At 39.7% G+C, this 25,830-nt stretch overlaps 1 protein-coding gene across 12 annotated transcripts in view; it reads left to right on the forward strand.

The window, feature by feature from the left end:
• ULK4 (unc-51 like kinase 4) overlaps positions 1 to 25,830 on the forward strand; it is a 567,621-nt gene that overhangs the window by 193,451 nt on the left and 348,340 nt on the right. For all 12 annotated transcript variants that reach the window (XR_007457564.1, XR_007457565.1, XM_049629926.1 and 9 more), the window contains 4 exons: positions 5,570 to 5,621; positions 5,724 to 5,818; positions 24,948 to 24,999; positions 25,095 to 25,239. Coding sequence is in view for 10 of the 12 variants with exons in the window: in XM_049629926.1 (XP_049485883.1) it covers positions 5,570 to 5,621; positions 5,724 to 5,818; positions 24,948 to 24,999; positions 25,095 to 25,239 (344 nt within the window). In the remaining 2 variants the exon portion in view is untranslated. The remainder of the gene's footprint in view (positions 1 to 5,569; positions 5,622 to 5,723; positions 5,819 to 24,947; positions 25,000 to 25,094; positions 25,240 to 25,830) is intronic.

The raw sequence follows: 25,830 nt of genomic DNA on the forward strand, positions 1-25,830 counted from the left end.
GCTTTCTTTGGGCTGTTTTCCTAGTTCGAATCATGGCTGGGCCCAGAATCTTTCCATTATTTTTCTCATCGCATTTGTTATTTGGCCTTAGCTGTGTTTTATTGTTCTTATACTTAGTGTTGATGGCTTTGATGAAAAACTAGTGAAGGGAAAGGAGTACCGACTAAAATGAAAGACCCAAATTTAGTTATGTACAGAGTTCTTGTGCATGTTATTATGCACTGTGGAGAGTTGGTGGTTGCTTCTGTGAATTGATTCATAATCTGTCCAGAAGATGCCAAAGGTATGACAGAGGTTACAGTGCCCTACTGATGCCACCAGGCAAAGGGAACTTATCCGACATCCTACAGCTCCTTGGAAATTCACAGTGCAGATTAGCATATTAAAACCTCTTGGGTTTTGTGCTTTGAAATAATTCTTTTAATTTTTGCTCAGGTAGCGGTTTCCTGGACTTATTTGAGAGTTTTGTTTGTTTGTTTGTTTGTTTTGTGGGGAGCAAAGGGGCTGCACAGCTCTAAGTGTCCTGTAGAGCAGTCCACAGCATGGCTTTGTGAAACTGTCCACAGCACAGTGCATCTTCTGTCCTGGTGGCCTGGGGGAGCAGTTCATTCATGTGTATGTGTTTAGGACTGTATTTTGAAAGCCTTATTGTTCCATATGGAGATAAGTATTTTTAGTATTTTTCACAATGTATCTGGGAGAGTAGCTTGATCTGCCTTAATCTGAGGTATCAAGTGTGGTCCGTCTTTAGTAATTGTGCCCAGTGGCAGTGGCTTGGCACCCAGAACTTTCTGGGCTTCCCCCGAAGCAGCTGTCTAGGAGCTGCAGGCCTGCCGTCCATGGGTGTGGAGATGGCAGTCAGGCTGGGGTGATGGTCACTCGTTAGGAGGGGCCCGCCGGGTGGAGGGAGCGGTGGGACTGTACCTCGCGTTAGCTTCAGTTTTCATGCTGGCACCAGGCATCGTTTGCCTATTTGGCTCATAGACATCTTATTTATTTTATTTTATTTTATTTTTTTTGGTAAAAAGAAATTCAGGATACTTCTCATACACGGACACGTGAGTATAGGAATTAACGTTTTGTAAACATTTTTTCCCAACGATAATGAAGTTTTGGTCGTTTTATGTTTTAAAGAGGGAAGTATTTGGAAACAATTTAGCAGGGCACCTTTAAAACCATTATTAAGCTTTCAGAGGGTCCAGGCAAAAGCTGATAATTGCTGTTTTCCCTTCTTATTAACAGAAACAGTGTGTCATCATACCCGCCTCCCTCTCTAGTTAAAAAAAAAAAAAAAAGTAGGGACAGTGTGAGCAGTAAAACATCTGGGGAAGTGCTCTGGGGAAATCCTGTGGCGAATACCATCGTTCTTTTGGGCCTCCATTGAATTGGGCTGGAAAATAGGAAGTAGGGACATTAAGGAAATACGCTCGGGAACTCATGATGTATGTTATCCTAATGTTCACTGTGTTTCTTGTGTCCTTTTGAAAATGCTGGTGATTAATGAGCTGACGAAGAGGATTTTCTTGTATTTTTTTCTTACGTTCTGGCCTTGTTAGTTTTTAAAAGTGCAGTGATTGTGTGGCGGTTATAATTTCCTACAAAAAAGCCATCGCAATTCTAATTTTCAAGCACAAGAAGTGATAAAATTATTCTGGTAGATTTTAATACAAAAACATAATTATAATCTCCATTATTAAAAGATCTTCACTTATCCTGGGCGTTGAGATAATTGTTTAAGAAAAGACATGCTTCCTGTCTTTTGCAGAGTTTTGTTTTAAGTGAATATTGTTTTGTTGGTATTGACTTCAGTTGCAGTGGGTAGAGCAGAGAGAGTGCACTCTTACATTTTTAAAAATATGATAAATGTGTTTATTCTCTGCCACACAAATGTTATTCTGAGTCTCCCTCCTCCCTTTTATGAACCGTGGATTAATTCACATACATAGTTTGCTACAGGAGCTCATTTCCAGCTTCTTTGAGGTACTGACTAATATTGCAGAGCGCTGGCCTGCCCTTGAGGTGCAGCTTTCCTCTCTGGAGGGGGTCATTTTCTGCCCCCCACTCCTCTCTGCAGTGAGCCTGGCTGTGGGGTAGGCATCCATGCTTTTTTTGCTTCTCTGCTAAAACTCCCAGCTTTGAAGCTGGCGCCCTCGGGATGGCCTGTGTTACGCCCTGTGCTGTGTTCCTACAGATTCCTGGGTCATGGCTGCTCGTTCCTCGGAATCTTCTAGCGTGGAGCTCACTGTCCGTTTCTCCGTGCTGTACCTGTCCACGTTCTTGGGAAACCAGACATCCCTTCGGACCATCCTTCCAACACCTCAGCCTCTCTGCCCCCTCTTTCCTCGGGAACTTATCTTCCTTCTCTCAGCTGCCAGCATCCATGACCTCATTTCCAGTGTCACACTGGCTGGCCACCACCCCTGATTTTCAGCCCCCTTCCTCTGTTCCCCATCTCCAGCAGCCTTTCGGTTAAACTGAGACTTCATTTCATTTTAGCCCTTTCCGCTAACTGTCCTGCCCTCCCGAGGGCCAATGACTTCACTTTTCACTCAGTTCCGAGTCCCTTGTTCAGTCCCCATTACTGCCTTATGCAAACCTGTAACGCCCCCTTGCTTTCTTCTTCCAGTACCCTCCTCTGGCCGACCTTAATTCTGGTCCCAGTTAATTCTCCACCTCCGGCTTTGAGTGTCTAGATACGGCTAGAGAAAAACAACAAAATAACTGGTCTCATTTTATTTTATTTTTATTTATTTTTTTATAACTAGTCTCACTTTAAATTCACGATGGCTCATCTCAGGTGAGCCCTCTCTGCAGACTGGTGCGCCTGGTTTCTTTTCCTAATTTATATGCCTTCATGCTTACTAGAAAAAGAAATATATCAAAAGACATCAACGTTGGTAAATCAATGAAACATTCAGTAGGGATTTTTTTTTTAATTAAGCAGGGGAACAAAGTAAGTTGAAGGAAGCCCATAATTCCACTATCGAGATGACCCTCCTTGACATTAGAAAAGAAAAAAATTAATACACGTAATATGACTAGAAAATTCCAATAGTGTGGAAGGCAGAGAATGGAATGTGAAAGCACACACACCTCCCAGGCCGGCATCTGTCTTCCTAAAGGAAACCTCTGCTTGTGGTTCCCTGTGATTTCTTCCTTGGAAACTTTTGTCCTCATCTGTGTTTGTGTATTATCTATATTTTAAAATATATGTACAGGAAAGATCAGAGTACAAACACTGCATGGGGCTTTCTTTCTTTACTTAGTAATCCATAGACCTCTAAATAGATTTATGTAAGTCAAAAGACATCTTTCTCTGAATATTTTATTCAACGTCAATTCTGTATTTACTCAGCAAAAGTTATGTGCCCCTTTTGGAACTTTGTGAAATTATTTCAACCAAATTATCATGACAAGCTACTTTTTTTTTTTTTTATTATGTATTATGTTATTTTTTTGTGGTCTTTTTGGTTTTTGTAATCATAGATTGAAAAAACCAATTTAAAGTGTCTTATATGTTTAGCTTTTAAAGAGCATAGGTCTTTTAAGATTTTCTCTTAAGGGCAATTTGTGCTTATTTAAATTATAAAATATATGCTTATTAAAGAATATGTAGAAAATTACAGTGAGATTTGAAGGAAAAAAATCACCCATAACTCCACCACTCCGAGAGACCACCATTGTTAACATATTGTTTACTCAGAGTGTTTTCAATTTGCATATATGCACTTGTGTGTAGAAAACCGTCTAACATACATATGAGTTACACTGTATGTGGTTCAGATGATGCTGTGTGTGTTTGTATTGTCTTGTTTCTATTTAACTTTGACTCATAAGTATTTTCCTACAGCTTTAAAAATTTCTTTTTCCCCCCACAATTATTGGCTATATGCTCTCCCATTTGTATAAACTGTATACAGTTTTCTGCCATTTCAGTGAAGTTCAAAAATACCCAAACAAACAGTACACTATTTAGGGACACATGTATATCTAGTAAAACTATGAAAACATGCCAAGGAAATGATAAATTCATGACAGTCATTATCTCCAAATGAATGAATGAGGTGTGGGAAGCTCATGCAGAGAATTGGGAACATTTTAGTTCCTAACTCAAATATATGTGTTAAGGATTTTATTTATTCTTGATAACCCCCAAACCTACACATATGTTCTTATGTATGTGTTATATATAGTCATTTCTATTTACCAAATATTTTAAGAAGAACCATTGGATCATCGTAGCTTCATTTTCCCTCCAGACTAATTGCTTATGTTTTTTATTCCAAGGTAATCTTATATTTTGTTTGCTACTTGTTATTACATATAAAATACCATATATGTATTATTTTTTGCGCCAGGGGACAGAACTAAGTTGCAGGGCTTCCGCACGTCACTAGTATGGTGGCACTGCCTGTTTATACTGTTTTGCTTATTAAATTAATTTTTTTTAATGTTTATTGACATTGAGAGAGAGAGCGCACAAGTAGGGGTGGGGCAGGGCAGAGAGAGGGGAAGACACAGAATCAGAAGCACAGAGCTGTCCGCACAGAGCCTGATGTGGGGCTCAAACTCACGAACCACAAGATCATGACCTGAGCCGAAGTGGGACACTCGACTGACTGAGCCACCCAGGCGCCATTCTACTGTTTTGTTTAGATCATGTTCACGGAGTAACTCTTCTGTGTGGGGCGTTCAGCTGGGGACTGGAAAACTCACCCAGGGAGCTCACAGCCAAGCTGCTCAGGCCTGCCTCCAGAACAGTATTGGGGGTCATTCTGCATGGAGGCACAGGGTTGGGGTTTAGATAGAATATATATGAGGGACCAACAACGCTAGTTAACCGTGAAGGCAAGCCTTGAACTGCTACATCTCGATGCAGTTTGCACACAGGGTAGCTAAGGCTTGACCTTCCTTGGAGAGGACTGTTTCACCTGATTACGTGCATCCTTACTAACTTCCGAGGTAGTAAGGGAACAAGTGTGGCATACTGGAAATGGTTATGTATCGATTGGATTGTCCCCAGTATTTATAGGTTGACATTTCTGTGCTTCTATTGCCAATGAGTTTATTCTGACATTACATCTCATGGATAGTGAACTGTATGTTTAAAAACGATTATAGGGGCGCCTGGGTGGCTCAGTCGGTTAAGCGTCTGACTTCGGCTCAGGTCATGATCTCGCGGTCCGTGAGTTTGAGCCCCGCGTCGGGCTCCGTGCTGACCGCTCAGAGCCTGGAGCCTGTTTCAGATTCTGTGTCTCCCTCTCTCTCTGACCCTCCCCTGTTCATGCTCTGTCTCTCTCTGTCTCAAAAATAAATAAACGTTAAAAAAAATTAAAAAAAAATAAAAACGATTATAGTTTATTATATATATATATACACACACATATATGTATATACTATTCATATGATCATATTTTAAAATTTTGATTGTATGTATGGTATTTATGTGTATAGTATTTAATGCTTTCGAGGAATTACTTCATTAAGAATGATAAGTGCAGTTTTGGGAGAAAGATTAGTTGTATTTCCTTTCAGAGTTATTTTGAAATCTTATTTTCATTTTTTACAGAGTCATATTAAATCTATAGACTCAGGAGAAACTAACATAGATGGAGCCGTAGGTGAGTAGACCATGGGGCATTTGACATCTTTGTCTGAAGTACTTTGATATAGCGATTTTGAACATGAAAATAAACACCTGTAATAATTAACTGTATTCCTAGGACTGATGGCATCGGAGGAATTTATCAAGATCACGTTGTCGGCTTTTGAAGCAATAATACAATATCCTGTTTTGTTGAAAGACTATTGCTCTACGGTCAGTTCTGCCAGCTTGTGAGAAAGATACGGTTTTGTTTACTTGGTAACTCTGTATGTAAAGAGACTAGTTTACATATGCTCGATTCCTATCTATTCTCACATGAAATAACCACTCAGAAAAGCCGCTGCCCTCACAAGAGGCACATTAAGAACTCCCTTCCTTCCTTGTTGACTTCTCTGGAATTTTCATTGCTCATTATTGTCTTTCTCTTCTGGTCCACACCTTACGCCCAGCTTCCTTCTTCTTCTTTCCTGGTTATTTGTGGTACCCAACTGCATAAACTCTTAGAGCAGAGTTTCTCAACCTTGGCACTATGGGCATTTGGAGATGGACAGTTCCTCGTTGTAGTAGTTGTTCTGGGCATTGAGGGATGTTTAGCAGCGTCCCTGGCCTCTACTCACTAGATGTAGGTAGCACTCACTCCTTCCCCCTTCAGTGATAAATAGAAAGGCCTTTACACATTGCCAGAGGTCTTCTGGGCAGAGAAATTGCCCCCATTTCAGAACCTCTGCCTTACACTGATGCTTAGGTGAGTGGAGCACTGACTTTAGAGGAGGGAGGAAAGGCTTTGTGATCTCATTCTCACCCGCAGAAAGCCTCAAGAAAAGAAGCCAGATGGGATGAGCACTGGGTGTTGTATGTAAGCCAGTTTGACAATAAATTATACTCATAAATAAATAAACAAATATAAAAAAGCCAGGTAAGATGAGAACCCTTGTTATCATTTTCCCATTCTCTCTAATGGTTCTAGGGGTTGACCGAACTCAGCAAGGCAGTTCTAACTTGGGGTCTTTCAAGTGTTTGCGGTCAGCGGTGCCTGGGGCTGGAATCATCTGAAGCCTCATTCACTCCCGTGTCTGCCTCCAGCTGGGACTCTTGGGACATCTTCTCCATCCTCTATGTGGTCTCTCCAGTAGAGTGACTTCGGGGGGGGCCTCACCTCTTACATGGCGTCTGGGCACTCTCAGGACATGTGTTTCAAGAGAAGGAATCATGATTTTTTGAGTGTAGAAAATGTCTATCAATTCTTCGTGGTTGTTTCCTCCTCCACCTCCTCCTCCTCTCTAAAAGTGCATTAAAAAATGTGTAGTTTAATACTGTAAAACCAGTGCTCCAGAAATTGCCACTCAGTTAAAAAACCATGACCACAGCGCTGAATTCCCCCAGTCACGATTCCTTTCCTCCCTGGAGAGGGGGCCACTATCCCGACTTCCATAGTGATGATTCCCATGCTTTCCTCTGGAGGCCTGTGTGTGCATTCCTAAACCATATAGATTGGTTTTGCCTGCTTTTGTGCTTTGTGTCAATACGGTATGTATTTATTTGTGACTTGCTTTTTTGGCTTAGTGTTTGTGGGACATTCTTGTTAAGTATCTATATGGTTTAATTTTTCACCGGCATATTGTAGCCCAATGTTGATTTTGAGTATATGCAGATATCACAGTTTACTTATTTATTCTTGATAGACACTAGGCTCTTTCCAGCTTTTGGCATTTTCAAAATATTGCAACGGAGATTCCTTTATGTATTTTGCACCACATAAGCATGCAGTATTTCTAGGATACATACTTAGGAATGGAATGAGTGGTTGTAGAATACATGCAAACTCAGTTTGTCTAGAAAATGCCGTAGTGTTTTCCAGAGAGGTCGTACTAGTTTATATTCACACTACCAGTGCAGTATCGGATCCCCACCGCCTTCTCAACTCTTGTTATTTCAGGTTTTTTAATGAATGGGTATATAGTGATATTTCACCATGGTTTTAAATAGTAAGATCAAGACTACTAACGAGGCGGTTGTTTTCAAGTGTTTATTGGCTTTGTTTCATTGTGAAGTGACCTTAATTTCTAGTAATGCTTTTTGCCTAGAGGCTTGTTTTTGGCTCATTTTAATATAATCACAAAACTTTCTTTTGCTTAATATTTGCTGACATACCTTCTTTCATTTTTTTGTTCCAACATCTCTCTATTTTTATATTGTAGATCTGTGTCCTGTAAATATCATAGTATTTAAAAAAATCTAATTTGAGCAGTACTTAACTTTTCACTGGAGCATGTACTCCATTTACGTTTAGTGTAGTTCCTAGTATATTTGGATTCATTGTACCGTTTTCTTTCAGACTTTTTCTCTTTTCCCACCTCTAATTTCTTCTCTTGTATAGTGATTTACTTTCTTTTGCACTAATTATTTTCTCTACAGAAGGTTGGTGTTTAGATTCTCCCTTTATTATTTTACTGCTTACCCTAAAATTTACATCATGCACATTAACTTATTAAAAGCTGAACTTAAAAAAGAAGCTATCTCGTAAGTAAAATACAGACCTTAGCCAACAACTCCATTCAGTGCCCCTGTGATGTATATTACTTTTTCCTGATACTTTATAGTCTATCTTGTTCTGTTTCTTTCTCTTTAACTCTCTTTTATTATTAAGTAATAATATAATACTCATTATTACTGTAATATAGCGTTCAATTACATTTGCCCACGTATATACTGCTTTTTTGGTTGTTGTTTGTTTTGTTTTTCTTTCTTAGTTCTCCCTCCCTCCATCTGGCCCCACTTCTTCATGACTGCAGTATATCCTTCACAGGTTTCCTTAGCTTGGGAGTGCTTGTGGCCTGCTCTTTGTCTGTTAAGTCATTGTTTTTTGAAGGAGATTTTTTTCTGAGTATTAAATTCTAGGTTGGCAGTTATTTTTGTTCTTGTTTAGTACTGTGAAGATGTTATTTCACTATCTTATGTTCTGAATTTTCTTGAAGTCTGTTTTTCCTGTGAAGATAATCTGTCTCTTTGTCCCTTGTCTCCATTTAAGACTATTTTTTTGGGAAGGGAAGGAGGGTCTTTGGTTTTCTGTAGACTCACTATGATGTAACTAACTGGGTACTTCTTTATATTCTGTTTAGGATTCTCTGTGCTTCTTGAATCTGTGGATTGTCCTTTTTCATCAATTATGGAAAATTCTTAGCCATCATCTCTGTTCATTCTCTCTCTCCTTTGCTCTGTCTCCGTCAGCAACTCAGGCCACATATACATTAAACTTTGTCGGTGTACTTTCTATATTTGCTGTCTTTCTACATATTCCATATTTTTCTCTCTCAGTGTCATTTTCTGTTTGGTTAATTTCTATCTTCTGTGTCCAGTCTCATGCCAAACATTGCCGTTGACTTTTTAATTATGGTTATTTTCCATGTGTAGAACTTCTCTTACCAGTAGAAATTCTGCTTATCTGTTTTTTCAGCCTACTGTATTTTTTATAATTTCCTATTCCCTATAGTTATCTTCCAGTTGTGGTTTATTTGTTCGCATTTGTTAGATGTGGCTGTTTTACACCATGTCTGATAATTCCAATATTAAGAGACTGTGATGTGAGATAGTGTCTGTTATACAATGTTTTCCGTGTACAACTCATCTTGTTTTCTTGGAGAACTTACGTTTACTGCTTGTTGGTTGTTGGCCTTGAAATCTGTGGGTGTTTCCTGAAGCCTATTGTGGATGCTCCCTCCTCTAAGAGGCTTTGTGTTTGCTTTGGGGCCCTGCCAATCAGGGCTACCTCAGACCAAGGTCATTTGCACCTAGTGTGCAAATCTCTGAGGCTCTAGGTCTGAGATCATAACGTCCCAGGGCAGCCTCTGCAGCACTTCCCAGGAGTGTGAACGTGTGTGGAAGGGTTGGAGAATAGATCTAATTTCTCCATCACTGTTAAGAGAGTGTAATCCCCCCTCCTCAGTGCCCCGCTCAGGGTGGGAGATTCACAAAACTGCATGTGCTGGGAAGACCTGGACTCCGACCTTTCTGGCCCTTGCAACCCCCACTAGAGCCTGTGCTTGGGTTAGTGGTAGGCACTGCCAGGGTACAGTCAAGTGTGTGCTCATGTCTTCTACTCCACTCTCCAGTTAAGACTTCCATTCAGAATTGGTCTAGAAGTTCCTCCACTGTCTTTTCAGAGTTTGAATACTTTTAAGGTCTTGTTCTTTTATATTTTATCTGGCCTTTATCATTGTTTTCAGTGATTTAATTTAATCCAGATAACCATACCCACTATTACCAGAAACTCTGTTTCTTATGGCAATGATTTCTGAGTATTGCCCCAGTATTGCTTATTGGTTCTTTATCCTGGTGAACGATACCCCATGGATAATTTGTTAAGATCCACTGTTTATAAACATCTATACCTAGCTGTATATAAACATTTAGTTTATTTGGTAAACACGAAATGCCATCGTAATAATCGTTGAAACTACAGCCCATAGTATTACGATAGGAAAGGTATCATTTGCAACTCATGGGTTTCATGAGAAATATTTTTTAATGCTGTAACCTATGGGAAATCTTCTAATTACCTCTTCTTGAGCATGACTGGAATACATGAAATGGAAGACCTAGCACTCTAAGGAGCATAACATTGTTGGAAATGTTAGCGCAAACTGTGTTCAAGGCTGCTGATCAATACTTTATGTGGAAGTGATTACATGCATTTAATTCTTGATGAGCACAATTGCTTAACTCAGATTTTTTCCAGAGTTTAGACCACATTAATTGCTCAGAGTTGGAAATCAACAGTGTGGCCTACACAGCAGTCAGCAGTACACGATGATTTGGATTGTGTAGACAACTTGCTCCCATTCACGGTGGTTTCAAGAACATGTAACCAGTAGCAAAGAGAAAAATAACGGTGAACAAAGGTGATTCTTTGTTAGAAAATCCTGGCAATAATATACATACATCACCTAAAATATATTTCAGTTTCTTTAATTTAAAAAACTAAGCTAAGTTATAATGCCTTTTTTTTATAATGCCTTTTTTTAAAATGAAAACCTGTCCCTTTGTAAGTTTTTAAACTAAAGGCTAGAGGCTAATAAATATTGAGTAATTTATCGTTAATTAATCCAGATTTTTGAATTAATCTTAAGAGCTGGTGAGGTTTTAGAATGTGGAACTCTGAGAAACTTCTACTGGGAATGTAAGTTGGTACAAATACTTCAGAAAAATGGTAGTAGCTATTGAAGCCAGACATAGTGTATGCCATTGATTCAGCAATTTCACCTCTAAATATACATTCGGTAGAAATATGGGCTTATGTTCACCAAAATACATATAGAAAGATGCTCATAACTCCAAACAGGAAACCATCCAAATGTCCATCTCAGCAATCTAATGGATAAATTATGGTTTAGTCACATGATAGAATACCTCGTAGCAGAGAAAATGAATGATACATCATTATGCTTCAGAACTTGGATAAATCTCACAAAGTTAATGCTGAGATAAAGATGAAAGATACAAAATATCAGGATCCAGTTGCATTAAATTTGAAAACAGACAAAGCTGTTACCAGTCAGGATAGTGGTCATTCCTAGGGCAGGTGGTGACTAGAGGGAGCTACGAGGGGCGTTTGCAATGTTCCGGTAAAGTCTTTTTTTGATCTGGGTGCTGGGTACAGGAGTGTGTTCATCTTGTGAAAGTTAACCGAGACATATGCCTGAGGATTAGTATACCTTTATGTACATATGTTCTGTTGAATTAAGTGTACGTAAATATAAAAATACTTTTCATAAATTAATTTATAATTATAAATTCTTAAGTAACATTAAGACCTTAGAGCAGTAGTTAATTAATAAATAATCTTTGGAAGCCTAAACAGTTCTAAATAAGAAACAGTTACAAAACAGTGATCATTAAGTAAAGTTTTTACTTTATTTTTTACAAGGGCAGTAGATGAACAAAATTTGTAAATGCTTTTGAATTATACCTTTCAACTATACTTTAAAATTGTTTAAATTGTATGGCATAAATGCTAGTAGACAGAAAAATATCTAAATTATTCTTTATTTTCTCTCTAACTTTTCTTATGCTTGATTAAAAAGAAGGTTGATTACTTTGGTTAAAGATGATAATTAAATAGTTAATACAAAGAAATATAAATATGTGTAGAAGATAATATGATTTTCTGTTTATTAAGAAAACTAGAATAGTTTATTCAGAGAGTAAATTTAATTTGATACCCATTTTGTTTTATTTAATAGACTTAATTTTAAAGCTACAGTTCAATACTTTAAATTCATTTCTATTTGTGTATTTATACATTTGTGAATGCCTAAAGGCATACATATGAGGGTATATTAATCCTTTACTGTAGATTGTTACATGAATAATGTACACAAAAAGTAAAATTGGAATTAGTCTTTTTAATATAAAATAATTAGGTTATTTTATACTCGTTAATAAAGATTTTTGTCAAAATATTCTGTGAAATTTCAAAAAATATATTTCTCATAAATAAGTAAAAGTGTATAGATCTTGGTAAATGTAACCCCCCCTTTTTTGCAAAGTAACTGATAAGAATTAGCATATCTATTAATCATTGGTGTGGACTTGTATCCTGTATTAATTTCCTATTGCTTCTGTAAAAAATTATCAAAACTTTAGGGACTTAACACAAGTTTATTATGTTATGATTTGGGAGGTGAGAAGTACAAAATTGGTCTTTGGGGTTAAAATCAAGGTGTCAGCACACCTGTGTTCCTTTTGGGAGAAGTAAGGGGAAAAGTCTTTTCCCTCTCCTTTCCTGGCTTCCTGGGGCTGCCTGTGTTCCTTGGCTCATGCGTGACCTCTTATTCCATCTTCAAAGGTGGCATCGTAGCATCTTCAAATCTCTCTGACCTCTCCTTCTGTTGACACATCTCCTCCTCTGATTCTGACCCTCTTTTCTCCCTCTTATGAGGAGGTCTTGTTATTCTATTGAACCCATCTGTCTAATCCAGCATAAACATCTCAAGATCCTTGACTTAATCACATCTATAAAATCCCTTTTGTTGTGTATGAGAACAAATTATCAGGTTCTCGGGATGAGGATGGTGGACGTCTTTCTTTCTACCATCGTCCTGTGTACCACAGATTCCGGTTTTTATCCAGGGCTTCATGACTGAAATTATTTTGGTGCTCAAAACAGATGTGGCCAGTATAAAGTCTTTCGAATTGATTCCTGTGTCCTTGTGACATACTCCATCATTTTCGGAGTGATTTTTTAACTTGCTGGCACAGCAAGATATTCTTGCTTTGGCTTCTAGCTTCTCTAGCCTGGCCTAGTCATTTCCCAGTCAATTCTCAGAGGAGTTCTGGCTCCTTTTCATGGGAGGTGGCATTAGAAACCACGGTGTAGGGCCCTAAGTGTGCCTCTCTTTCCTGGGATGTCTCCGCTTCTGGGAAATATATACATAAAATAGAGCTGGGAAATGGATACATGTATATACGTGTATGAGCACACACAACACACGTATGCATGCTTGCGTATATTGGTACACACACACACACACACACACACATATTTTGAAATCATGAGTTCACGCTAATAACTTCAAACCCAGTCCCTGTCCATATGGTTCCTTCTATCTACTCTATGCTGTGTTCATAAGATACTTGGATTGGTCCCCTTCCTCCTCTTTTAGTGTGGTTATAATACTCATCTGAAACACAGTTGGTTAGTTTTCAGTTCGCTTTCAATTGTTGGGTTTCTTTTTCCCCTTCCTATCCTTTTATCTTTTGAGTACACATAAGATTAACATGCTTCCAAAAGTCAAAGCTGTAGAAAAAGATGTATTCAGAGCAGGGCCACTCCATATCAGTTCGTAGAGCTCTTCCTCACTCTTCATTGGAGCAGTATAGTACTCTATTCTGTGTGTATGTATCATAGGGTTATTCAACCCATCTCTTATGTTGGGACATTTAGGTAGTGTCTAATATTTTTCAGTTACAAACAAATAGCCCATGCACATGCAGTTTCCTATTGTTGGAGGTGTAACTTCAGGGCACGTTTCCAGAGTGGTGATTGTGGGATTGAAGGATAATTACATAGGGGTTACTATTTTGCTTCCCCCACCTCCTAGTAATATATGAGTGTCTGGTTCTCCCCAGTCCAGTCTTGCCAATAGCAAATGCCAGTCTTCTGAAATTTTGCCAATCTTTTGTGCCTTGGGAATTCCTTAACATCTTTTTTAGGTATTTAATATTGTAAGGAAGAGTTAAACAATGCCGTGTCTAGTTTTGGTAGTTGTTCTCCTCAAAAGGGGTATTCTGCGTGGCCCACTCTGCCATTAGTGGAGGTAGGATTCATGGCGTAGGCATGTTTCCCCTGTATGGCCGATATGACTTCGGAGGAAAGGGGACTGGTAGTTGATGTGACATGTTAATTATTGTGCTGTCCGATGTACCAGATTTTCCAAGGCTTGCTGTAAGGAAGTGGTGGTTAATTTTCAAATGTAGGATAAGAATTTCAATTGAGTGCTTGGAATAGTAAACTTCAGTTTTCAAATGATGTACTTTCATCTGTAAAATAAAAAAAACACCCCACTACAAAAATAATAGTATAAAGCATACTTTCAACAAATGATTGTTTCAGAAATACACTTTCCATAGGTTACAGTGTTGCCTTTTTTCTTTGTGAAAAAAGAAAATTTGAATATGGTTATGTGGTTATTTATGGGTTAAAGCTGCTGAACTCTAGTATCTCGTGTTCGTCATTTCTTAAAATGGAACATAAGTTTGTTAAATGATAAATTACCATTTTGGGCATCCAAGGCTTTAAGAACAAGTGAAGTAAACTTTAGCCATCTGAGCATTATTTACATATTTTGGCGTCATTGTGATTGTGTAGTTTAAGTGTCCCAGAGCTGTCAGCATCCCTAGGTCACAGACATTCATTTCTTTTGGGACATTGAGGATCACTGGCAGCAACTCACGTGCATATATATGCACACATAGTTGGGGGGGTGGTTTGAGCAAAGAAATGAAAAGTCCCTAGACCTGGGAACCTGTATTTTTGTTTTTAGTAAACGATGACCCTGTTTTTAGGACATGTCCTTAAATGACCTTTTACCACAGACGAATGCCTTTAAGAAAGTAATTGTCACAAGCATTAAGTATTAAAGCTCCTCGGATTGTTCTATACATAGGTGTATTAGCTCTGCAACTAAAATAAGTAACAAATCATGGAATTTTATGGTAGAAGACATTAGTGTAGGGGAGCCTGATTAGAGTTGCAGTGGTATTGACTTAAATGGTTTATCTGTTGTTTGTAAATTCTGTGGAAGATTCTAGAAGAGGAAAGCACTGTTGAACAAACCATCTACTTCGCAGCAGCAGTTACTCGCTGTGTCTTGTCTCAGGTGATTCAGTCTCTTGTTTGTTAACAGGTCGACGCAGTACCAGTGGGTAAAGCCATGACAATTGAAGGTTTGTCATCCACAGTGTTGGATTTTGTTGTCATGGTTTCCTCACTGTGACTTGAAAGCTATTCAGTAAAGAGGCTTTTTAGGTTTTTGTCCTTTTTTCTTTGTTATTATGCTGCTTCGTTGCCATCTGGCATTGGGTTGTCTTGAAAGCATTGTAATGTGGCCTCTCAAAATGCGGATTGAGTTTTGTCATGAGTCACACTGCACTCCCCACATATTATTTTTAAATCAAGAAATGTTTTATAACATGACTAATGAGTAGTCATCTTTGTTTTGGCATGATACGGGATTTGAATTTCTCAGGCTCTAAGGGAACTTAGCCCCGTTTTAGGTAAAAATCTATTATGTATAGAATTGTTGAATCACTATATCATACACATGAAACTGATATAACACTGTATGTTACTTACACTGGAACTAAAATTAAAAATTTAATAACACATCATTGGGTGTTAAAATAACAAATGAATGCTGTTTCAAAGTGTATTTGGAAGAGGGAATGGACAGAGATCTCTGTGAGGGGTGCGGGTCTTGGATTACGTGCAGGGGGACCTCCTCTTTGTGTGTAGGGCAGTACGGCCTACCTGCGGAAGACAGAGAAAAGCTGTCACCTTGAAATATCTTCATGGCCTTCTTACAACCATTAGGCCACAGACGGGTCTGTATTGAACTTCCATTTCCTTTGTAGGTAGGGATCCAGGAGCGGCCTTGAAGCTTGGATGAACAAAAGGGTGGGGGTGGCAGGGGAAGTACACGTTGTCTGTATAAATAAGGAGCTGGCATTGGGTGGAGAATGAAGAGGAAGAAAGGAACGAAGAGGGGGCCTAGAAGAGACAGGCAACAGGGCAGGAGCCTCAGAGCTGAGCTGTGTGTGTGGGGGGGGGGGGGGGGGGGGGGCGGGGAGGCAAGGTTAGTGGGAAAAAAAAAATCAAAGGTGCAGGTGATTCAAAGATGACTAAAAGCAGGAGGTTTCATATTCAATTGCAAATTGTGGGTGTTGCCATTACAAAGCCGCATCCCTCGGAACCATCAGTAGAGTCTGGTGTATATATGGAGAACTTGGGAGATTTTAAATTCAGTCCTTACAAAGGGATCATGTGGTACCGTGAGCAAGGTGGAGATGAGGGAAGACCACCTGAATGATGACACACAGAGGCTGCTGATTGGGAGCTTGCGGCAGTAGGGACATCATCACCCTCACTTGTATTCGGCAGAGGGTGTAAAAACTTTAGGGCAAAAAAAGGGAAGGCTTAAGGTGTATCTTGGTCGGCATGGGGGGAGCTGGAGGCAGACTAATGAGAAACAGGGCCTCCTATGGGATGGATTAGGGGAGCATATGTGACTTTGTCTGGTCGTGAGTGGGAGGCAGGCTACAACAAGCCGTGGAGCTGGCATTCGTCCTCCAAGTCCTGAGCGTCCTGAGCTCATTGCAGCAGGTGTTGTGAGCTGGCTTCTGTGCCTGCTTCCCGCGGAGGACCTGGGACAGAGTCCTCATTGTCATGTCTGGTCTGACCGCCTTTCATTTGGATAGTCGGTCTCAGAAGCAAACAGCAGGAGAAGGGAAAAAGCAAGTAAAATACTAGAGTAAGTGAAAACTCAAGAGTTGGCAGTGAACCATGGAGAAGGAAATAAGCCATTGCACGTTCTGAGAAATCTGAGAGAGGACTTGAGATTAATTAGAGCACGCAGGCCTGAGAATTTTATTTAAAATTCAAAGTTGGGCTCACCTCAGCTTGCAACCAGGATACAAAAGCAGATCCCTTTTCTTTTCTTTTCTTTTCTTTTCTTTTCTTTTCTTTTCTTTTCTTTTCTCTTTCTTTCTTTCTTTCTTTCTTTCTTTCTTTCTTTCTTTCTTTCTTTCTTTCAAAATTACCATGTGTAGAACAAGTACTTTTAGGTTTCAAAACTTTTGAAACGTCCTTTTCATAGTAATAGGATGAATTAATATGAATAGAGTTAAAGCAGTGATGTAATAAGTAGACCCCCCAAAAAAGGTTTAAGGTTTTGGTTTACTTACGTATTTATCACTCGCATATTTATAGTAAGTGCCTTTTTAAACCACCTCTTTATTTTTTTAATATTTTTTATTTTTATCTTAGAGAGTGAACTGGGGAGAGGGGCAGAGGGAGAGAGAGAGGGAGGCTCTTAAGCAGGCTCCACATCCAATGCAGTGTCTGATGTGGGGCTCGATACTACGACCCTGGTATCATCACCTGAGCCGAAATCGACTCAGAGGCTCAACCGACTGAGCTATCCAGGAGCCCCTGTAAACGACCTCTTTAAAAGATTTAATTATACTGGAATTAAAATGAAAAACTTAATAAAAAAATCAATGAATGTTGAGGAAGATACACTAGTGAGCTAGAATCAGATCCTGCTCTGAATAGGTTAAGTGTTGGTTGGGAGGAAGAGACCAAGATGAAAAAGAAAGATGGGACCATGGTTTGAAGAGTGCTGTATTGGTGGTTTGCTTGGGGTATGCCAAGAGCCCTTTCAGTCTGACAGGGTCTGGAGATGCTTTTTATTATTTTTTATTTTATTTTATGTTATGTTATGTTATGTTATTTTATGTTATGTTATTTTATGTTATTTTATTTTTGGGACAGAGAGAGACAGAGCATGAACGGGGGAGGGGCAGAGAGAGAGGGAGACACAGAATCGGAAACAGGCTCCAGGCTCCGAGCTGTCAGCACAGAGCCCGACGCGGGGCTCGAACTCACGGACCGCGAGATGGTGACCTGGCTGAAGTCGGCCGCTTAACCGACTGCGCCACCCAGGCGCCCCTGGAGATGCTTTTTAGAGGAGATGATTTTATTCTTGAACTAGGTCTTGGACGTAGGTAGGGATTAACTCCTGAGTGGCCTCCTGGGTGAGGGGTGGGTGTTTCAGGCGACGGAATCCTGTATGCCAAGGGAGAGAAGCGTGAAATGTTTACATGAGCCATTTTAAGGTTTCTCTTGGTATTATTTTGAGACACTTAGAGTAATTTACTTGAAAATACTTCACCGTAGAGGTGTAAAATGATATGCATGAGTTGGTTTTAATGTCTGCCCTCGGAAACGTTAGTTTGTATGTGAAGGATGCCATACTCTCGCCATATTCTTGAAGTGTGCCATATTCTTGAGGGAGTATTCCCTCAAGAGGTGGTTGATGAGCCCTGGAAAGACTCTAATCTGAAGTTCACAGCTGTGAAGCGTCTTTATCTTGGTGACCCTTTTGTTAGAAAGATTATTTTCTTTGGTGAGATGAATCCATTTTTAAAGATACGTGGATTGGCTGGAAGTCTTGGGCAAGTGGCCCACCCTTGGAAGGGTACAAGTTTCCAGTGAGCCCCGTGGATTGGTATTCTTGGCATCGGATTCTGATTTGTTTCTGCATTTTGTACATTGGAAGCCTTTGGCAGTCTGGTGAGGTCTGTGAACTCATTCTTGGAAAGACATTTTTAAATGCATCAGGGAAAATAACGTGCACAGGGATATACAGGAAACGATTTGTACTGAAATACAGATTCAAGATATTTTTAAGAAATAACAAATTTGCTCTGCTTCTGGGCCCAAGCAATCATCGTTGCTGTTTTCAAGAGCCAGTTTCTGGGTCCCTCTCCCCCACTGCCACGCTCTTCTGTGTCACTTTGAGCACCCTTGGAACTGTGGTCTTGTATTTTATAGCTGCCCCCCTCTTTGTGTGAGTTACTGTGTGACCTCCAGGGATTTGGGGCCAGAGGCTAGAATTTTGTTCAATGTGTCACCATGTGCCAATCTGCTCTCTCAATTTAGAGTTGCTTTCTCATCTCTGATTGGTATCTTCTAGGTTATATATCCAGGTAATTGTTTTAAGGTTCATCTGGATGTTTTTAAAACAAATTCAGAGTAAACTACTCTAAATATCTCCAAAAGGAAAAAGAAACAAGGCCCAAGTCATCATCTGGATGGATCTCTAGGCCTTTAAATGTAACTTTTAGCGGCTATTTATTTCAAGGACAGTGGCAATGACAAAAACACCTTCTTCTCTGCCAAGAAACTCTGGCGCATCCACACATCCCAATTTATGTAATGTTAGTTATTTCATGTTTGTGTTCATTTCCATTCTACACCTTAGTAGCTATTAAGTTTTGATAGTGGTGGTAATAAAATCCCTGTACCTACATACTGCGAGCTCATTGACGTTATGTGTGTGTGTGTGTGTAATCTACTTATGTGGGTCTACTTACACTTAATATTTGTGTAAATGTTGAGATGTATCACTCCTACAAATCTTTTTCTTGTATTTTGTGAGAGTAGATATAGTAACCCTTCTGATTTGTATAGGAGTATATTGAAATGTTTTATTTTTCTATATTTCTTTTGTTATATTTTCTTTATATTTTCTATTAAAATTTGACTCCATTGTTTCTCTGCTCTGTGCTCCAAAGTAACTAGCGTTTTAAAACTTTAACTTTCATCTGTTCTGTTTTGCTAGAATCATTGGTTAAGTGAACGTTTTGCAAAGGTATGTGGTGTTTTTCATTTTAGGATTTTACAACCAATGATCTTTTCTGAAAAACCATTTATTACTTTGATTTATGTAGTTATTGCATAGAATATAAATAAAATGGATGAAACTGTTTTTCAGTGTTTATCTCCCTTGCCTTGTTCGACTTGCTAAGCATCTGGACATTTTCAGAGTAATTTTATTTTTATTTCTCTGTGAGTTATGGGCAGCTTTCTTTTGGTAATGTAATCAACTGTCATTGCTTGGGAAAAATATGAATTAAAGGTGAATAGTCAAATAATCTAATTTGTCTTGTAATCTGAATTTGCATATTATAGTAAGCACATTTTTCTCCATTACCATCCTCTACCTGTTTCTTCTTCTAAAGGATCATTCTCAGTTGGAAGGATTAAATTTCTGTCGTCTGGGATACAATTCTAATTGCCTTCAGTCATTCAGAGGACAAGTGTTAATTAAAAAATTAAATGATATTATAATGAACTAGATTTCTTCTTTTAAAACTGATTAAATATATTTTTTAAAAAAATTTTTTTTTTCAACGTTTTTTATTTATTTTTGGGACAGAGAGAGACAGAGCATGAACGGGGGAGGGGCAGAGAGAGAGGGAGACACAGAATCGGAAACAGGCTCCAGGCTCCGAGCCATCAGCCCAGAGCCCGACGCGGGGCTCGAACTCACGGACCGCGAGATCGTGACCTGGCTGAAGTTGGACGCTTAACCGACTGCGCCACCCAGGCGCCCCGATTAAATATATTTTTAATCCAGAAACTTACATTTGGTGTGTATTTAAGTTTATAGGTATTGTTTTGGGCTACATAGTGAGATACCGTCTGTGCTTTTTTGCAGGTTGCTTGCTTTCATTAAATATATTGATGTGAGATTTATCCATTCTATTTTTGAACTCTTATAATCAGATCTTCAGTGAATAGCTTTGAATGTGTTACTGGAAACTTTGGTTGGTGTTATGAAATTCTTCTTCCAAGTTCTTGTACCAATTTATTGGTTTACTGTGGTATGTAGTACCCATTTCCCCTAAGTTTTTCAAGCTCTTGGTACTAAGGTAATTTCTTAACTGGATCTGTGTAAATTGGTATCTCAGTGTTCTAATTTTCATTTCTCTGATGGTGGGTTTGAATAGTTTTCATATGTTTGTTGACTCTGTGGGTGTCCTCTTTTGAAAACCATCATTTCTGCCTTTTGTCCAGTTTTGGGGGCTGTTCGTCTTTTTCTCATTGATTTTTTTCTTGCATTCTGCATATGAATCCATTTGTCAGATTTGGGGATTGCAGAACTTTCTCCTAGCCAATGGCTTTTCTTTTTTCATTTTGTTTCTAGGGACTCATCCTATATAAATGTTTTTTGTTTTAATGTAGTCAAACTTATTAATGTTTCTCTTTTAGTTTGTGCTTTTTAGATGCTACTTAAGAACTCCTTCCAGGGCACCTGGGTGGCTTAGTCGGTTGGGTGTCTGACTTTAGCTCAGGTTGTGATCTCATGGTCCGTGAGTTCGAGCCCCGCCTGGGGCTTGCTGCTGTCGGGGTGGAGCCTACTTCAGATCCTCTGCCCCTCGCCCCGCCCCTGCTTGCACTCTCTCTAAAAAATAAACATTAAAAGAATGAAAAAAAAGAAGTCCTTTCCTGCTTTAATACCACAAAACTATGCTCTATTTTCCTTTAAAAGCCTTTCTTTTTAACTATTCAACCTTTAAGCCTCCTGTAATTATTTTTTCAGTGTTCTCTGGTATTTTTTACCAAGTAGATAGCTAATTGTAGCTCTCCCTTAAATGAATAGTCTACATGTTTTTCCACTGTTGCTAATAATACTATCACTGCCCCTTGCTGAGTTCCCATATGTGTCTGTTTCTAGGCTCTCGGTTATATTCCATGAATTTCTTTGTCTAGCTCTACATTTACACCACTTGGTTTCCCTTATAGGAAGCCTGGAAACTTGGTAGGGTAAACCATCTCTGCCCCACAATTTCTTGAAAATCTTGTATTATTCTTGATTCTCTGCTGCTGTTGAAATCGACCTCTGTGCTCTGGAGCTAAAACATAATATGAAGACAGAGTTTGGGTATAAAGAAGGAAGATAGTTGATTATTCTGCCCGGCAGAGGAGGCTGCAGGAGGCTAGTGTCTCTAAGAGTGGCAAGCCTGTCCTAGGAAAAGGCTGAGGGGTTTCCTAGGAAAATACAGGATCTGGGTGGTTTCGAAAGGAATGTATAGGTATGTGCTGCCAGCCGCCTTCGTCATGTCTTCCTAGGTGGTCTCATGTCTAGTGTTGGCACAACTGTCCGAGTCTCATTATTAAGTGTACGTTGAGGTCAGCGAGATGTCAACATCGATACTGAGTTCCCGGAACAAAGCATTCTGCAGAAAAACGTATGAGGGGAAGGGAGAGGCTTCAAGAATGAGGAAGGGAAGAACTTATTCAGGGTCCAGCCTTGCTGAAGGCACCAGTGTGCCCGTCTTCGTTTCCACCCATCTTTATGTTTCTATAGCATTGTCACTATTTTCCAAATACGTTACGGAATCAATATGAGGAGGTAATGCAAACCTTCTTGGACTATTTATTTGTATTACACTGGAATGATGGGTTAATTTGCAGAGGGTTGACCTCTCGGAGTCTGTTCATCAATGACCATGTGTTCCCTTTGTTTATTCCTTCTCTGATACATAGATCTGAGTTTCTGACCTATATCATTTTTCTTCCTTCTGAAGAACTTTTGAAAACATTTCTTGCAAGGCAGGTCTACTGGCAGAAAATGTTTTCCGTTTTTGTTTGTGTGAGAAAAATCTTTATTTCTCCTTTTACTTTTGAGGGATAATTTCACTCAGAATTCTAGGTTGGTGTTTTTTTTTTCTCTTAACACTTGGAATATTTCATGCCAGCGTGACCCATCAGGTAAAATGAATTGAGATAAGCATGTCATCAGTGTGAGATTTGATGTGTATGTGGCTTGAAGCCAGGTTGCGTTCCCCGTTTGTTCTACCTGTGGTTTTTCAGAGGCTAAAATTCCCTCCGGGGTCCTAGTTTTTGTCTCTCCTGTTGCTTTGGGTTTCCCTAATAACCCCTTCTCACATAAAACCCGTGTCTTGCAACTCTCTCCGTGGTAATCCATGTCGTTATACAGGAGCCCAGTTGATGTTGCGGTAAGGCATGGCCGGAGGGGATATGTCCCACGGTCCCGTGGTTAGGATTCTTTTTGTGAGCCTCTGCGTCTGGTCTCTGACGTTCACAGGTGTTTGTCAGTTGTCCCTGCGCCTGTGCCCGGGGGAGACAGGAAGGCTCGGAGGGTGCTGGAGTTGGGATTGTCTTTCCCAGGTTGGTTAGGTTCTGCTGAAACCTTACTATAGGCTCTGGTAAGATAGTGTCCTTTGTGTCCAGGCCTTTGTCGAGAAGAAAAGAATGTTCTGAGCGTGTTTCAAAATGGCTCATTTTCCTTCCCTCTGCTGGAAGCATGAGGGGTTTTTCTCTGATCTTCACTCTGAGAGTCCAGTGGGGACTCGGGGAAGTAAACTCCTGGGCGTGTGGGTGCTCCAGTAAGGCTGGGCACCAGGAGCTTTTGTCCCCCAAGCTCAGGCTCCCAACAGTTCCTCAGTTAGCCTTCAGGTTTTGTACCAGCTGCTGACTCCACTGGCCTTACTTCTCCCGTTAAGCTGTGATTCTGTTTGCCTGTCTCTTCAGGGGAGCGGTTTGTTCTGTGACTTCTGTCCTTGGAGGTGTCTGAGAAGAGTTGTTGATTTTGTTTGTTTCGCATTTTCCTTGTTGTAAGGATGGTTGTGACAGCTTTCAAGCTTTTTGCAGAAGCGTGTCAATGGCCATTGTACCTGTAAATATTTTCTACATTTTTTTTCTGTAAAAGGATACCGTAGATACCTTAGAATTTGATTGCTTCTATAGATTTTGGCTTAATTATGTCATTTAGTTGGTTATTGTAGGCATGTAGGAATACTGTTGATTTTTGTCTGTTCATCTTCTGTCTGATGATCTTGCTTTTTGACCATGCTTAGTTGTTTTTCAAATGTGAATTGGACACCTGTCATTTACTTCAGTCCCACTCCTCTTTTGATGTATCCTCTTAAATCTTTAAGGTAGGCGTTGACCATGTTGATGGGTGTTAATAGTGGGCTATGTTTGTTTCCTTTGCATGGTTTTTGCTTTTGACACAACTGGCAGTTCAGAGGAATCAAAATTCCTTAATGGAGCGTGACATCTATGCTTTGAGCAATGTGATATCACTTAATGGAAGAGGGTGATCAAAACATCTCTGGGTCTTAGGATCCTTGTACCAATATCTGGATAGAATATTATATGTGAACTTACAAGGGGGTGCATGGGTGGCTCAGTCGGTTAAGCATCTGACCTCGGCTCAGGTCATGATCTCATGGTTCGTAGGTTCGTGGGTTCGAGCCCCGTGTTGGGCTCTGTGCTGACCGCTCAGAGCCTGGAGCCTGCTTCAGATTCTGTGTCTCCCTCTCTCTCTGCCCCTCCCCCTCTTGTGCTCTGGCTCTCTCTCTCTCTCAAAAATAAATAAACATTAGAAACCTTTTTTTAAACTAGAATAGGTTAACACTGGTGGGTTACTGCCCACGTGTAGAGATCTTTACCTGTGCAGGGCTTCATCTCATTGGTCTGGATAGCAGGATGGTATTGTGGGTCTGGGAACAGTTTCTTCTGCCCTTTTATCAGTGTAGGGAGAACAAATGCTTGTCTTAGGACCAGGAATACATTCAGTTGTAAACAACGGGAATTTTGTTTCTTGTCACCAAAATAGTTCATCAAAGGAGAGAGTAGTAGGTTTCCAAATTAGACTGCAGAAATGATTTGTCCTTTCTTCATTGTTCATTTTCATCGGGGGGAATCGATTTGTTATTTTGGAGTTGGTTTCAAACCACATTTGATTGTACCCTCAATAACTAGGAAATCCTAGAGGTGGTTTGTATAGTGGATTTATATCTTTTGAATATGTTTCTAAAAATAACCAAGATTAACTTGCCATAGGTCTTTGATGTATTTAATAAAACACAAAGATTGGGTGTCTCCTTTCCCCCCAGTATTTTGGTTGTGTAGTTTAAACTTGAATAATGATCACTAGCTTATATATATTCATTTGGTGGTTTAATGTCAACCCACGCCAACCGGATTTTGGATTATATACTAAGGTTCCTTTCATAGACTCTGAAGGTTTTGATAAATTACTGTTTTGATGATCAGAATGTCATTTTGACCTGAGGACTTTTTCAGAGTTAAATGAGCCTGGTGATTTATGTAGAGTTTAAATCCAGGGTAAATTTAGCTGTTGATTTTCCCCGTCTTTTGATTAGTGATTCTGTTAGTGCAAAAAGCACAGATAGTGGTTAATACCAGTTTTGTGATAATAAACATTTGAACCATCTTTTCTTTAAGGTTGTTGATTATATCCTGCCACCCTTGGTCTCGTTGGTTCAGAGCCAAAATGGTAAGTGTGACCCCGTCACTGAGAATGTCAGTAGGTGCACATTCTGTTTTCATTCTATCGCCATGGACTCACATTCTTGGCATTTTTCTTTCAAGTGGAGTGGAGACTCTTCAGCTTGCGGTTGCTCTCAGAAACCACATCTCTACTCGTGAACCAGGAGGTCGGGGATGGCAAGAAGGAGGCGAATGTTGACTCTGACAGCAATCTACTGGCTCTCATTAGAGATGTCTTACTTCCCCAGTAAGTCCCACGTGCTGCATTCGTGCAGAGAAGTGCAAGATGTCTGGAAGCTTCTGTCAGACTAGTTCTAATGATGGGGTTGGGGTCTTGATGTTCTTATGTTTTTGTACATATGCTTACGTGCTCACAAAAAAGAAATTTGGAAAAAGAGGCACTACAGACTACTACACTGCCTAGGACCCAGGAGATTCCATTTAGAGCCTTAGCTGTTTTCCATAAAGCACATGACTCTGAGGTTATGCAGATTTAAAGGTGTTAATGGCCAGAAGGTAAGGTTTATTATTCAAGGTCAACATTACAAGACTACTGGAACGTGGAATCGGGATGTTTCTCTGACCCTACTCAGAAATCAAAGAGATGGACGGAAATCTTCCTTCACTCCAAACTCTTGGAACGGAAATTAAGTTTAGTTACAAATAGGATATTTCAGCAGGGCTGCAAGAGGGTGGTTGGTGGTGCTAGAACAAGTAATGATGATTAGTTAACAGAATGGGGTTACGTTTTTCTTCTACTCCATTGCTCAAGTAGCAGACACGGTAGGGTGACTACCAAGAGGACCCAGTGCAAACTCATGAAACTCTAAAATGACAC

The sequence above is a fragment of the Panthera uncia genome, chromosome C2 (genome assembly GCF_023721935.1).
Source record: "Panthera uncia isolate 11264 chromosome C2, Puncia_PCG_1.0, whole genome shotgun sequence".
Lineage (NCBI taxonomy): Eukaryota > Metazoa > Chordata > Mammalia > Carnivora > Felidae > Panthera > Panthera uncia.